The sequence below is a fragment of the Eutrigla gurnardus genome, assembly GCF_963514095.1.
Source record: "Eutrigla gurnardus genome assembly, chromosome: 9".
NCBI classification, from domain to species: Eukaryota; Metazoa; Chordata; class Actinopteri; order Perciformes; family Triglidae; genus Eutrigla; species Eutrigla gurnardus.
Window position 1 is genome coordinate 20,643,080 of NC_139923.1, and position 13,921 is coordinate 20,657,000.

Here is a 13,921-nt window from a genome sequence, read left to right on the forward strand (position 1 = left end):
CATCGATATCTTTCCATTTCCACAGAAGGGAAAAAAGCCCAACAACTTTAGTTTGCCATCTGCACCTGCCTGCTCTCTCTGTAGAGAGGGCAAACATGTGGAGACGAGAGCATGTATGCATGCAGTGGGTGGAAAAGGGGAAGAAGGCGGAGTTGTATTTTTGTACTTTAATGGGTTGTGGAGAAACCTGCCTGTCTGCTCGGAGCTGGGAGAGGAGGAGCCTGTGGGGTGTGGGACTCCAGACAAAGGAGACACATATACTCCCTGACACTGGATCACTGGAGCCAACGGAGAGACACGGGAGACGATCCTCAACTCCTGGACTACTTTTTATGGATTTGTTTGCGAGCTGAGAGATGTTTGTGCGGCGGCGGTCGTTCCCATATGCTGCCTGCAGTGTGTAGAAGTGTGTGGGTTAGCATGTTTGGGATGGAAAAGTGGGGCTGGTCCGACCAACAGCTCTGCTCTTAGCTTTACGCCATGGGGGGTTGTCATAGTTACCCCTCGGCTACGAAGGCAGACAGAAAGACCCTTCAGCCTTCTGACATCAGCAGTGAGAAACTGTAAGTTGTGTTTTTATAACTCCTAACTCTCCGTCAGCTTTAAACTAACACTCGTGTTTCAGGGTCCTATCTGGGAATAAGTTTTGCATTTTGCTGTTCCATCTTCGTAAAAGTCACCGTTTATGTTCTCTGGAAAGAACACAAACATACAGAACAGCAAGATGTTGTTGTAGTAACGGATAGTGCAGAGGAAACGCGCCTAGAAAGCTGACCGCACATGGTTCACTCAGGAATGTCCTCCAGATACATTCGTGTGTCTGTGTGTTACATATTTGTCCGATGGCATCAGTGAAGGTGGATTCCTCGGAACAGCGGGAACACATGTCGAGAAGTAGTTTGAAGGAAGACCACGGTTAGTTCATTGCAAATATTTGCTCTAGGATTAATCTTCCTCTTTTTTTTCCCGAGCTAGCTGAGGAGGATTATTTATTTCACCGTCACGGCAGAGGTGAAGGTAAACAGATGGCAGAGAGCAGGAGAGCAGGGTCACCGAGGAGTGTGTTTACACACAAACACAACGTTACAAGTAGCTCCGGGATCATCGTGCTCGTGTGCTGACAACTGGTAGGCGGCAACTGAGTTCATACCATGAAGCTGGAACAGACCAGGATGTTAACAGAATAGGTTCCTGTGGACATTAGAGAAGTCGGGCTTTACAATACTGTACCTTTTGTACAGCTGATGTTTACATTCCTCTCTGTCACTATTCCTCCCTCTCTTCCCCTCGTCTGACCTTTTAGTTTGGACAAAGACCTGCTGTTTAGACCATTAAACTAATTCTTCCTGCCCACACACACACACACACACACACACACACACACACACACACACACACACACACACACACACACACACACACACACACACAGGGGGAGTGACACCCCATAGAGAGCGCTGTGTTTCTCTTATCGCAGCAGGCAAGGTCACACTGAGTAAACTCTCAGCTGCTGTGTGTAGACATCCAGACACGGAGTGTGGCAGCTGCCAGATTCCACTACACTTTGAAATATTAACTTTAATCTGAGGTCCTCTTAAAAAGAAAAAGGCCTTGTAGCTATCAAATGACAGGAGAACCCCCCCACACACGCACGCACGCACGCACACACACACACACACACACACACACACACGCACCCAGAATAGAGCTCTCATGGCCATCACAGCAGACCTGCATCACCCTCTTGTTTGCATAAAGTCAAATCATGCTACCAAATTTGACTTTCCAGTACACCTTCACAAACACGCATTATTAATTTCCTGTGTGACTGGTTATAAAGCAGGTAAAAGTATATGACCTGGTGTTGGGAAGCCAGCGGGCCTCAGCCCCTCCGCTCCGTACATTATCGTGCACGATGCTGGTCCTTCCAGTAATGGGCTCTGTAGCGCTGACCACTGCAGCAGCCAGCTTCATTTACAGTAATTACTCTCTGGCTCTGAATCGACTGCCTTCGTTAAATTAACTGTTGGTTTATTGGACTTTTAGCTCTGCAGTTAAAGCCCTGCTTGTATGTGTTTGCGCGAGTGTGTGCCAGCGTCATTGGGCAAGACTGATGGGAGAGCATCGGAGAGCGTAAAGTGTGTTATCTACTGACTGCAGCAGGAGTAATTCATCCTCTGACCTATCAATTGTTTTACACAGCGATATTTTCTGCCTCTCTGTCCTTCTCTTTCTGTCTCTGCTCCATTAACTCTGTCCCATCTTCCCCCCCCAAGGGGAATTAATAACAATAATCTGGAGGAGCGTCCGTATCTGCAGCAGCAGTATGTGTGCCAGCACATCACACACACAGACATGTTCGCCCTCACGGCACTGCCGCCTGGTGTCGACAAGGCAGAGTGGCTGGCCAGCAACAGTGAGTAGACCCCATTAAACAGCAGATTTCAGACAGGTTTTACCCCTTTTCTCCTGCTCCTTATCCTCCCCAACACACTCAAAAACAGACATAGGAATGTGTACAAGATGTAATCGGTTTCTTATTGATTTCTTTCAGCGGTGGCATTTTTCAAGCATATAAATATGTTCTCCAGTGCACTGTCTGAGTTCTGCACCCCCAGCACCTGCCCAACTGCATGTGGACCAGACAACACGTGAGTTACTGAGCATCATATTTTACACTATAAGTTCTAGTAGCATCTTGTCATGTGGGTACATTATATAGATATCCACAGTGAAGTGATCATCCCAAAATTACAAATGTTTACAACATATATCATCATCTGTCCCAGGATAAGGAAAGACTGTAAAAAAATAAAAAAATAAAAATAAACTTCTATCAGGGTAAAAATGGGAAAAAAGCTCAGGGACAGCAGCTGAGGAAGGATGGGAGATGTAATTTGTACAGAAAAATCAACAAAATAACTCAATCCATAACAGAAATTATACATGTAAGAGAAGCTGTGATAGCAGTAGTAACAGCAATGGCAGAAATAACAGTAGAACATGATGACTACTAATAAAAAGAGGATACAATAGAATCATTACTATAATAAAAATAAAGCAGAAATGGAGATAGAAATATGATGAGGCTTCAGGCGACGGGAAGAAGTCAAGTTAGTAACATGCTTTAATGGGACATGGATGCATACAGATGGAGAGAGAGAGAGAGGTTACTAGACATGTGTTGCCCACTCCTCATCTTTGGTTGCTACTACTGTAACACATCTGAATCTCAGATTGAAGTGTTGGTGCTTGAGTTGCATTGTGGGTAATGTGGGTGCCAGGTTTGACGAGGAAGAAAAATTAAAAAAAAGACGATATCTCTGGCTCTGCTGCATCGGGGCTACTTATTAAAACCTGTGTTGTTGTTATAGGAGTGCAATGATAAACGGGTGAATGATGGCAGAAGTTTCACACAAAGGTTTGAGATTACAAAACCTCAGAATGTGTTCTGTTTTGTTTTTCTCCAGTTGCGCTGTCTTTCATAGTTACGCTTTGTAGCAGAAGTACTGCATATGAACAGACATTAATTATCCTCTAGTCCAAACAATTACACAAACAGAAGTGGATGTCTTTAAAGATCTCTTGTGCCAGGAACAAAAAGCACTTTGCACATTGTAAGAAATGCAAAAAAAAACAGTGAAATTCTTTGTATGTGTGCGCATACTTGGCCAGACGAAGCTGATTCTGAGTCTACTTAATGTGTGTGTTGTCAGGGTTTATGTTTGGACTGATGACCATGGCAGGAAGCTGAAGTGCTCTGCTCCACTTTACTTTGACTATGCCATGTCATACATTCAGGAGCTCCTGACTGATGAAGATGTTTTCCCCACGAAAGCAGGTAAAAGGCATGTTATTCATACACGTCGCACTCTTTCTGCATCCCGTCTCACATTCCTAACGCCGTCATCTCTCCCCTCTTTTCAGGTTCAGTGTTTCCAACGGGCTTCGTCTTTCTGGTCCAGAAGGTGTTTTTACTGTTTTTCAGGACTCTGGCTCACATTTACTGGTCTCATTACAGAGAGACACTGGCGCTGGGCCTGCACCCACACCTCAACACACTCTTCACACACCTCACGCTCTTCTGCCGGCAGCATGCCCTGTTGGAGCCGGAGGACACCGAGCCGCTGCAGGACCTCATCACAGCTCTGGGACAGCAAGGCTGGACCTAAAGGGCAAACTCATATTGTACACTCACATATTCATCACACACTTACATACTTCTTATATCTTGTTACAAAGCTATTTAGCGTCTCTCATCACCTGAAGCCAAACTTACTTCGCAGTATGTATTTTCTTTTTAAAGGCATGGGAGTTGCAAAACTGTTATTAATAACATAGTCATGTTAACGAACAGTATTTGGGAGAATGAATGAGTTTGTTCTGCTTTGAAGAAAAAAAAGCAGTATATCAGACCAGAAAAGGAGTATCTTGCTCCTATTGTATATATGCCATCAATTATTGTAATATTGTTGTAAAACTGTAATGTTGCATGTTCGTATATTTTAACACATTGGTGCATTATTAGATTTTGTTACAGTCAAGATCTTCAAGGCCATTCATGTCTTCCGCATAGGCATAACGCAGGAATAATAAACGTGTGAAGCGTAAAGTTCACAGACAATATAAACCACATTTGCCATCATCATTTTTGCAAAAACCCATAAGGTTGATGTCTTAATACACATTTGAATGCATTGTTGTGACTGCACTCGGAACTGCCTCTGCATCTCGGCTGTGTACGATTCTGTACTAAACATTTATGGCAAACAAAATAAAGAAACTATATGCTTTCTTAATTAGCTAGAGGTGATCAAATAACATTTAAGTGACTTTAAAAGGACTGGAGGAAAAGTTACTTTATTAATTGTATCACTCATTTCTCTAAATGTGGTTTAGTATCCTGCAACTATCTCCTCTCCTGTATAGAGCTGTGATATCAGCATGTCGTCTGGTCTTTGGTTGGAGAACAGCACCACCTGCTGGCAGCACAGGAACCCAGCATGTATCATTTAACCTGCACCGTCAGCTACATGCAGTCTGTAGGTTAAATGTGTGTCTTGTTGGCTCCTCATGATTTCAGCCTTCATCCAGACTGGTTTGGTAACTATTTAAAAATGGCAGGACTATGTATCAAAGGGCTACACCCTTCACCCTATTAACACCGTCTATACCCTTAAAGTTGGAAAGTCAGCACTTCTTGTATCCCTTTGTCATCGTTTAATTTTAAATCTTGGAGTGAAGCCAAAAGAAAAGGAAATGTCCCACTTCCTACAGTACTTACACACTGCACTGTAATTCTTCAGAATGAAAGTTCAAGGCTCACTGCCTCCTTTTATTTCTGCATCCTTTACAAAAGCAAACTGCAGGGTAGTGCAGGTATTAGAGGAACAAGTTCAAACTCAAACTATTTTAGCAAACCACACAACATAAAACTGTCCTTGAGTAGCTAATACAGTGGGAAAATTCATAAAATAGCGTGTTGAAAAAAAGTCATAAAAAAGTAATAGTATATTATATGGAAAGTCATACAAATAGTCATATCATGTTGCAAAAAGTCATAGGCCTAGTGTCTTGAATAAAAATAAAAATAATTGACCATACACGATGGTTATTTATTTACAACTATCGTGTTTATTTACAACACGATAGTTATTCTTAGACATTCAATACATTTCCTTCCAACTAATAAAGAAAACAACGAACCACATGAAGCAAAGTGCATTCTCGACAGGCACGTGAAAGGACAGCAGGAACCACGACGAAGGGGTCCTACAGGCGTCCCCGTTGCGTAGAAACGAAAAAGGTTGGAGGCGTCTTAACACAGCCAAACTTTTCATATCGGAATACCTGGACGAGTATTGGGAACCAGCGGGCCGTTGTTAGGGATAGACAGCGGGATGTACGCAGGACAGACCGCGACATTTGGACACGTTGGTTAACAGACGCTAACAGACGCTAACAGTTAGCAACGCTAGTCGGCTGTTAACTAGCAACCGTCCCGTGGTTGGGCTGCATCACAGTAACGTTTACCCACAGGAGGCTTCACAAAGACAAATGTCAGCTATGAGCGTCGGATAGCATCAGGTGTGTTGATGTGAGGACAGAAACCGGTGAAATGAGTGATGTCAAGCCGAACCACACAACCTCAGCTAACCGATGGGAAGCTAACACGGTCGGTTAGCCGTCGGATGCTAGCTGTCTTGTAGGAGATTAGACCTATTTTTTCTCCAGGTATTTATCAATTCAGTTAGCCGAGCACCGGCTAGTAGAGCCGAGTTTAAACAGAGGGACATGGCTGTCGACGTCGGCAGCATACCTGAACTGGATCAGAAGAAATACGACTCAGACGAGCAGGTGAAGATCATCTGTCTGGGAGACAGCGCCGTCGGCAAATCCAAGTGAGTGTTAGCTCCTCGTAGCTACTTTATGTTTTGGTATATTTGTAACTTTCTAGAGTAGATAACATGGTGTCTGGTAGTTTCTAAACCATTTCTTTCTCTCGTAGGCTGATGGAGAGGTTCCTCATGGACGAGTAGTATCCTTTTGTCATTTTTGAAAGTCTATATTTTACATTGTTCCTCCATCAAAGCTGAGCGTTTTGTCCTGAGAGGTTAAGATCCATAACTCTGTCTGCAGCCGTCCACAGCAGTTGTCGACGTACGCTTTGACTCTGTACAAACACACCGCCTCTGTGGGGAACAAGACCGTAGCTGTCGGTACGTATTATACCGGGTCAGCACAGGAAACGCATTTACTCGTTTAAAAATCTTCCGTTAAGCTTAATTAAGATTGCTTTTGATTCGCAGATTTCTGGGACACCGCTGGCCAGGAGAGATTTCAGAGCATGCATCCCTCATACTACCACCAAGCACATGCATGCATCATGGTAAAACATATTCTCTGTGTCAACACAGGAATCAGTATCTAGCCAACAAGTGTCCAAAAATATGGTTTTATTTACACTTAATTTCCTTCATGTATTGTTGAGAGAAAATTATGAAATACCACAATGCATTCTGGTTAAGAGCCACCTCTCAAGCGTATATTAAAGTTGTTCCTTTTGGCCTTGAAAGGTTTATCTCACATAAAAGCAAGCTATGTTTTGGGTTTTTAAAACACAGATGGTGAAGTCAAAAAGTTTAGATCAGTAAACTGGTGGAGGTTCCACTTCCTCACAGTCAGCAAATAAGGCTGAACTCCTTTTGTAAAGCTTTCCTCTTCCTCTTCTAGGTTTTTGATGTTCAAAGGAAGATCACATATAAGAATCTGGCCAGCTGGTATAAGGAGCTGAGAGAGTACAGACCAGAGATTCCCTGCTGTGTGGTTGCCAACAAAATTGATGGTGAGTCTGGCTCTGACACTGTAGATCACAAGGAATATTCTGCTCTTTCCATTGTTTTAGATGTTCATGTTACTTCGGGATAACGAAACCTTTTTTTTTGTTTAGTTTGCACACATTATCTGTTAGCTCTGCCCTCTTCCCTTGTGACTAATTATCTCAACAAATACATTTTTTTCCCCACATCTGCAGCTGATTTCAAGGTCACACAGAGAAGCTTTAACTTTGGGAAAAAGCAAGGACTCCCATTCTACTTTGTATCGGCAGCTGATGGGACGAACGTCGTTAAGGTTGGAGCGGCTTATTTTCCGACGGAGTTAATATCATTAACCCACCAAGTTAATTTCTTTGGACATTTCTCTCATTAGTTGTTTAACCGTTAACTACTGTATGAATGAATCTACAAGATAATAAAAATAATGAATTAATTCATCCTACAATTCAGTATTATTTCAAAAGCCCAGAGCACTTGAATGTTGATAGTTTTGACTGTGACTCTCACAACAGATGTTCAGAGAGATGATCAAGAGAGCAATGGACTACAAACAAAACCCCAGCGACTTCATGGATGAAGTGATGCAAGAATTAGAGGTACACTGACAAGCTCATTTTCTAAGCGTAGTTTAATGCAACCCGAAACTAAAGGATGTCTAGAATGAAATGTTTGAAGAAACACCATACTCCAAACCTATTCACTGTCTTTGTTGCTGTTGGTACTGATGTTAGTTGTCATCTCACTTATCTTACAGAACTTTGACCTGGAAAAGAAGGAAGATGATTCAGAAGCAGATGAAGAGCAGCTGAAAGCAGAGAGTCCCGACTCGGCCTGACAGATGTTTACAGATCGTCCGAACCCTCTTGTTGTCTCATGGAGAAGTTGTCCCCCTCTGGGGTTGATGCTAGTTGTTCCAATGTAACTTAGGTGGTCTGCTTTTACACCATTGGTTTGTAACTCCACCACTGAAGGCTGCCAGTCAGTCCTTTAGTCAGGTTTTCAGTCGCTGCCCTCCTTCTGTCCAGTGACTCTTGCAGGGAAGTAAACCTGGTTCAATATTTAGGAGTTGTGTCGTACCAAGTTTATTTAGCTGGGTTTTTAGACTCGTCAGTCATACTTTATCGATCAATATCTACTATAAATATAGTAGAAACTCATACGATGAGACTGAATGTGTTTTACTTTGTAAGAAGAATGTGAAGCATTGAAAACGAACTCGCACAGATCAAAGAGACCGTGTGATTATCGACTGTACTTGCTGCTGTTCCCAACGTTTGTGTTTAGTGTTGTGTGCAGAGCCAGCAGGGAGTCTGTTGGCTGCTTCTGTTGCATTAATGTTATGATGTAAAGTCGGTTTTCAGCAACATTTAAATGAAAACTTAATGTGCCGTGCAACCAAATTGTTATTGTGTCTTTTTCCCGGCTCGCTGTGATCCAGCAGTAAACACAGGAGCAGTGAGTAGTCAACTTCAGCACATTATAAACTACCAGTCATACATGTGAAGACATCAGCTATTTTAAACTCGTGAGGGTTTTTCAGCCTTGTGAAATGCTCAGCCGGCTGTGTCCCTCATAATGGATTTGAAGTATATTAGCAGGAATGTCGCCATAAAGAATATTAAACTGTTTTTTTATTTCAGAAGGTCAGGCTCAATTTAAAACACGCCATTTAATTTATTTCTATCATGGCATTTACTCAAAATAAATAACTCTGGAATATCGTTTTACTACCAACACACTGAATTTACCAGGATCAAGACTTTGATGCAGTTCATGTTTTAATTATAAATTTATTACATAATATAACAAACATATATCTCTGTGGTGGAGATATCCTGGGCAACATCTCAGATCTTGCCTCAACTTTCACGTTCACCCTTGCTCTGTTTGCGTGAGGAATACTAGGTAGCTTCTGGATAATGTGTTTTTTCTTCCACTAGGGCTTAGATGTTTGGTAATGGAGGGGGGAAGGGGGGGTTCTAATGCTTTAAGCGTCCAGAAGTCTCTGGATTAAAAGCCGTCGATGATTTGTTCATCGGATGCTGAGGAGGGGAAGTTCACCTGTGAGACAAGGCTGAGTTGTTGCAGTGATACATCCACCATTCTAAACTTCACAGTGCAAACAAGGAGAAAACCAACAATGAAAGAAAAAAAAAAAAAAATCTTTGATGATAAGATCACTGGTTCCAGTGGGTGACCGAACCGCAGTGGGTTTTTAAAAAGGTTATACTGCTCCCCCTACACTATTTAGATTGTGCTTTGTTCATTAGAAAATAAGACAAAGAAAACCCTTCACTGAACTTATTTGACCTAATGATGTGTAAATCTGTTACACGCTGCATTTTGCATCTGTATTTGTGGTAAACTTACACAGCCGTCCGACTAGGTATTCACTACAGCATTGTTTTCTTCCAACCAGGCCAGCCTGTGAGTCCAGACTGTACACATCCACCTCTTAAAGTGTTTATGGGAACAGTAAGCCAAGCTGGATAATAACCTTCATCACAGTAAAATCAAGCAAATGTGATACTTTGTCTCAAAATTTAAATAGAAATGTTAATGCAAAGCTCACAGGTAGATATACACAGGCTATTGCATCATATGTATGTGTGTGTGTATGTGTATATATGTATGTGTGTGCGTGTCGATGTATATTAGTATAAACAAAAGCCTGCTTCTTTACAAAATAATAACAGTGACTGTATTCCACCTGTAGGAAATACAGAAGGATCTAGCAAATGTCTGTAGTTCTCAAGATTTCCAGGAGATGGCACCATATTATTGAGTCTCAACAGCTCAAGAATGCTGTAACTAAGATAGTCCTAAAGCAAAGACAAATATACAGTTAAGAGTTAAGTTATTTTTTGGCACATTTTCCTTTGTGTTGTTTGTTCCTCACTGGATCACGTCATATAGCATATCCAAAACTCAGAAACTGAAGGTCTGAAAAAGGAAAAAGGAGCGCTGCCAGACAGAGTGGAGGGGAAGGAGGGGCAAATATCATCTGGGAGTGGGTGAACAAAACAGTGCGACTGTGTCAGCCGTACCTACACAGTTGCAACGTGAGTTGTAGTTGTCCTGCAATATAAACGGTGACAATGGTCTCTTTAATATACCCTGTGGGATTCCTCTGTCTCCGTTCAGGCAGAGCAGTCCACTTTTCGACTTCACTCGGTACAAAACAAGAATGCAGAACAATGATGTTCAATCCATAGAGGGTGAATGTGTGTGTGCATTTTTGAGTGTTTATATATTGTGTGTGTGTGTGTGTGTTGTGTCTGACACAGCCACTGCCGGGAATCTCTGATGGTAATACGGTAAGGCTATAGTGGACTAGCTCCAAAGATTTAAATCCTAACATCAACCATACACTCTCTCACTGTCACGTGCATCCTCATTGTCTCTCTGGCTCTCAAATACACGCAAAAATGGAAACAAACATTTGTGAACGCGCACACGCACACACACACACACACACACACACACACACACACACAGTCATACACACATGGTGAAGAGGAAAACCACACAGAGAGATTCGGGGAATCCAGATGCACGCATGCGCTTGGCCGATGGGTGGCTTTTATGTTAGCACCTTGTCACCTTGTTTTGTGCAAATCTTCCCCTAGTTCATAGTTCAGAGTTCAAAAGTTCAAGAGTTCATAGAAAGAATAAAATCTTCTCACCTTTTCCACAGGTGGTTAACTATGCATATATGCCAAACATTCATATATAGATCTATATACTTTTTGTTTTTCAAAAATTTATATGAAATCTATCATATATACATTGCTTGTGATTTTAAAAAAAATTGTATTTTGTTCATTTTTACAAGTGTAAGTATGTTTAGAACGGACAGGATGTTCATTTTTTCTGTCTTTTTTTTTCTGTCACTCTAAAATTCAAATGAGTGAAAAGATTTAAGTATCATGTTCCACACGCTACAAAATCTACCCACAGTGTCCGAGGGTAACGAATCAACGAAGAAAGGAAAAAAAAAGAACAATAAACACAAAAAAGTCCATATGAGTCTGAGGACATACTGTAACACTGGAGTCAGAAGTAAAGTAATCAGTGAGGTCACAGTGAGGCAGTGAGTGCTATTCCTACAACCCAGATACAACGTTATATTTTCACCACCCGTTTTTTTTTTTTTTACAAACTGCTAGCATAAAAGAAAAGAGAGAAAAAATGCAAACAACTTCTCGCCATTGCCTTGGCGTACTGACTGGATGCTGCTGATGAACGGAGGTTTTTAGTGGTAATTAGAGATTACTTGGCCGTCTGTTAGAGAAAAGCTATGGATAAAATGCTTTTTTGTTGCGTGAATAAAACTCACTGTTTCTCACTGCCAGCAGAAGCTACTCATGAGTATAATTGTAGATTTTGTATCGTTTAAGGAACATTCAGTTTTGTTTTTCTTTACAACCTGGATCTTATGTTTTAGAGTTTCGGCTGCCACCGTTTATGATAATATTTTTACCCACCAAGTAAATCGTAGAGATAGAGGGAAGCAGCGATTTGTGCCAGGTTGTAAAACACTGAATTTCCTTTAAGACCTTCCAGTGGTGTTCCCATCCCCACAGCCTGATCAACTACAGACACACTCTCTGCCGTGGCATATCAGAAGGGCACAGCCGTCATGTCGAGCTCATTTAAGCCTGTTTATGACACATTTCCGTTGATTACACTAATGTTTCCTCTATAAAACTGAAATCTGGAAGATGTCTGCTATCTGCCACATCATCATGGGTCACAGGGATGAGATTTTAACTAGCTTTAACAAGCATTTACATGGACAGTAATAAAACAGCCAATAACCTATCCATGCTAATGCCCCAAACTGAGTGATAAACAGGCAAAAGTTGCAGAGCTTTGACCAATCAGCTGTCTCATTAGGTGCTACTGATTACTGTGCGTTGTTGCGGATAAAGAAGGCACCTGTAGCTGCAGCTGTAGGGATGGGGGTCAACTGGGGTCTCAGCCTCACATTACGGGATGCCCTTTAGTATGAAGGAAGACCATAGGAAAATAAAAACAAACATCAAACTCTCTGTCCAAGACATGATGCAACTTGTCATGCTACGGTTCAAGAAAGGGTGACCATAAGAAAAGTTGTATACCTATGACAAAAAAAAAAAAAAAAAAATCATTTCCATATCTATATCTATATACTTTTTTTTCAATTTCAAATATATATTTATATATATATATATATATGTATATAATTGGTAAAAATGAGTAAACTATTGGTGGAATAAATTTAAAGATTTCTCTCTGCCTTCTATACTAAAAACCAAAAACAGGCGCAGATTAATTTATTACATTTCCTCTTTGCAACATTGTCTTTTCTTCTGAAAGCTATATTTAGATACATGTATATCATATTATATAATACCTATATATAATATTCCCTTTGGAAAACCAAAAAAATTGATTATGAAAAAAGCCACGAGTGTTGGTTAAACATTCTCCAAATATAATAGATAGCACAGTCTGGGTACCAAGGCGGAGAGGGTTTCTCCCGTGGTTTACTTGGTGGAGCTCCACCTCTGGGCTCGAAAGTCTTAGGTTTAAAAACAACAGCAGGTATAGAGAAGACACACATTCTCAGAGCTGTGTCAGCACTATGTCCATAGTCCTGTGTTCATCGTTGTTGATCTCTGTATAAATATTTTGAAAGGCAACTGAGCTTTCTGTTTGGAAATTCCTCCTCCTCCTCCTCCTCCTTTACTCAAACCGGAAAAAGGCTTTCAGAGGCCTAATAGATGGAGGGATAGAGGTAGAGGAGGGAATAGTGAGAGAGAGAGAGAGAGAAAGTGTGGGTGTTACTGCGGAAACAACTGAAGCTTACACAAATCAAATGTTTTAACCGGAGCCCATGCGATTCTCCTCGGAGCCCATTTTGAGGTCTGATCTAATTGGTTGCAGGCAAGGAGGTGCGCAGACACCAAGGGTGGAGTAGAGGAGGGCAGATGTGTTGACTCCTCCTCTTCAGTGCAGTGCCAAGTGCGGGGTATAAATGCAGAGCAGGAACATAAAAGTGTCGCTAAGGTACACGGGTAAACATTTTGTGATGCAGAACATAAAAGCAGCCAGAGTAAAAGAGGAGCAGCCCCTATCTTTTTCTCTTTCATCAACTCTGTATCTTTCCCCGTTCCGTCTTCGCCTCTCGCTCCGCCTGTTGCTGTGTCTCAGGGCAGGGGTCAGCTCTCTAGCAGCATTTTCAGCGCTCGCTCAATGTTCATGCGGTGTCCGACTCGCGTCACTCCCAGCTCCGCAAAGTCATCCTTGGTCAGAGCTGGGAGGTGAGAGCCTTCGATCTCATGTTCCTGAAAGCCCGCTCTGTGCTCCCCCAGGTTTATGCTCTCCAGCCAGTCGCCGACGTCGTACTTATTCCAGAGGTGGAGAGGTTTCTGGTGGAAGGGCCTGAGGGCTAAAAGTGGTGACCCCAGCGCGGGGGAGTGGGAAGGTGACGGGGACGGGGAGCGAGAGCGGGAACGTGCGCTGGAGCTCCTCATTACAAAGCGGACCTCTTTGGGCTCTTGGGGTAGGCTGAGGCTCGAGGATTTGAGGATGGTTTG

At 42.1% G+C, this 13,921-nt stretch overlaps 3 protein-coding genes across 3 annotated transcripts in view; 2 read left to right on the top strand and 1 right to left on the bottom strand.

Annotated features, from left to right (window-relative positions):
* Positions 1–248: 248 nt before the first annotated feature.
* On the top strand, positions 249–4,799 carry LOC311018116 (MOB kinase activator 2). Its single transcript, XM_084016911.1, has 5 exons — positions 249–563; positions 2,277–2,416; positions 2,555–2,651; positions 3,717–3,841; positions 3,928–4,799. The coding sequence occupies exons 1-5, from the start codon at positions 481–483 to the stop codon at positions 4,170–4,172; spliced, it is 690 nt and encodes a 229-aa protein (XP_083873037.1). The 5' UTR covers positions 249–480; the 3' UTR covers positions 4,173–4,799.
* Positions 4,800–5,765: 966 nt separating this feature from the next.
* On the top strand, positions 5,766–8,770 carry rabl2 (RAB, member of RAS oncogene family-like 2). Its single transcript, XM_084017254.1, has 8 exons — positions 5,766–6,401; positions 6,509–6,538; positions 6,640–6,719; positions 6,810–6,889; positions 7,234–7,345; positions 7,535–7,632; positions 7,850–7,933; positions 8,092–8,770. The coding sequence occupies exons 1-8, from the start codon at positions 6,295–6,297 to the stop codon at positions 8,170–8,172; spliced, it is 672 nt and encodes a 223-aa protein (XP_083873380.1). The 5' UTR covers positions 5,766–6,294; the 3' UTR covers positions 8,173–8,770.
* Positions 8,771–9,062: 292 nt separating this feature from the next.
* Positions 9,063–13,921, bottom strand: part of shank3a (SH3 and multiple ankyrin repeat domains 3a) — a 135,576-nt gene continuing 130,717 nt past the window's right edge. Inside the window, 1 exon segment of the mRNA XM_084016673.1 lies at positions 9,063–13,920. Coding sequence (XP_083872799.1) covers positions 13,544–13,920 — 377 coding nt within the window. The 3' untranslated portion in view covers positions 9,063–13,543.

Excerpts from the sequence above, each read along its gene's own strand:
- LOC311018116 (XM_084016911.1), top strand. The coding sequence starts at position 481 with ATGGGGGGTTGTCATAGTTACCCCTCGGCTACGAAGGCAGACAGAAAG. Across the intron at positions 2,652-3,716 it reads GCATGTGGACCAGACAACAC|GGTTTATGTTTGGACTGATG; the intron begins GTGAGTTACTGA and ends GTGTGTTGTCAG. Across the intron at positions 3,842-3,927 it reads TGTTTTCCCCACGAAAGCAG|GTTCAGTGTTTCCAACGGGC; the intron begins GTAAAAGGCATG and ends CCCTCTTTTCAG.
- rabl2 (XM_084017254.1), top strand. The coding sequence starts at position 6,295 with ATGGCTGTCGACGTCGGCAGCATACCTGAACTGGATCAGAAGAAATAC. Across the intron at positions 6,402-6,508 it reads AGCGCCGTCGGCAAATCCAA|GCTGATGGAGAGGTTCCTCA; the intron begins GTGAGTGTTAGC and ends TTTCTCTCGTAG. Across the intron at positions 7,934-8,091 it reads AAGTGATGCAAGAATTAGAG|AACTTTGACCTGGAAAAGAA; the intron begins GTACACTGACAA and ends CTTATCTTACAG.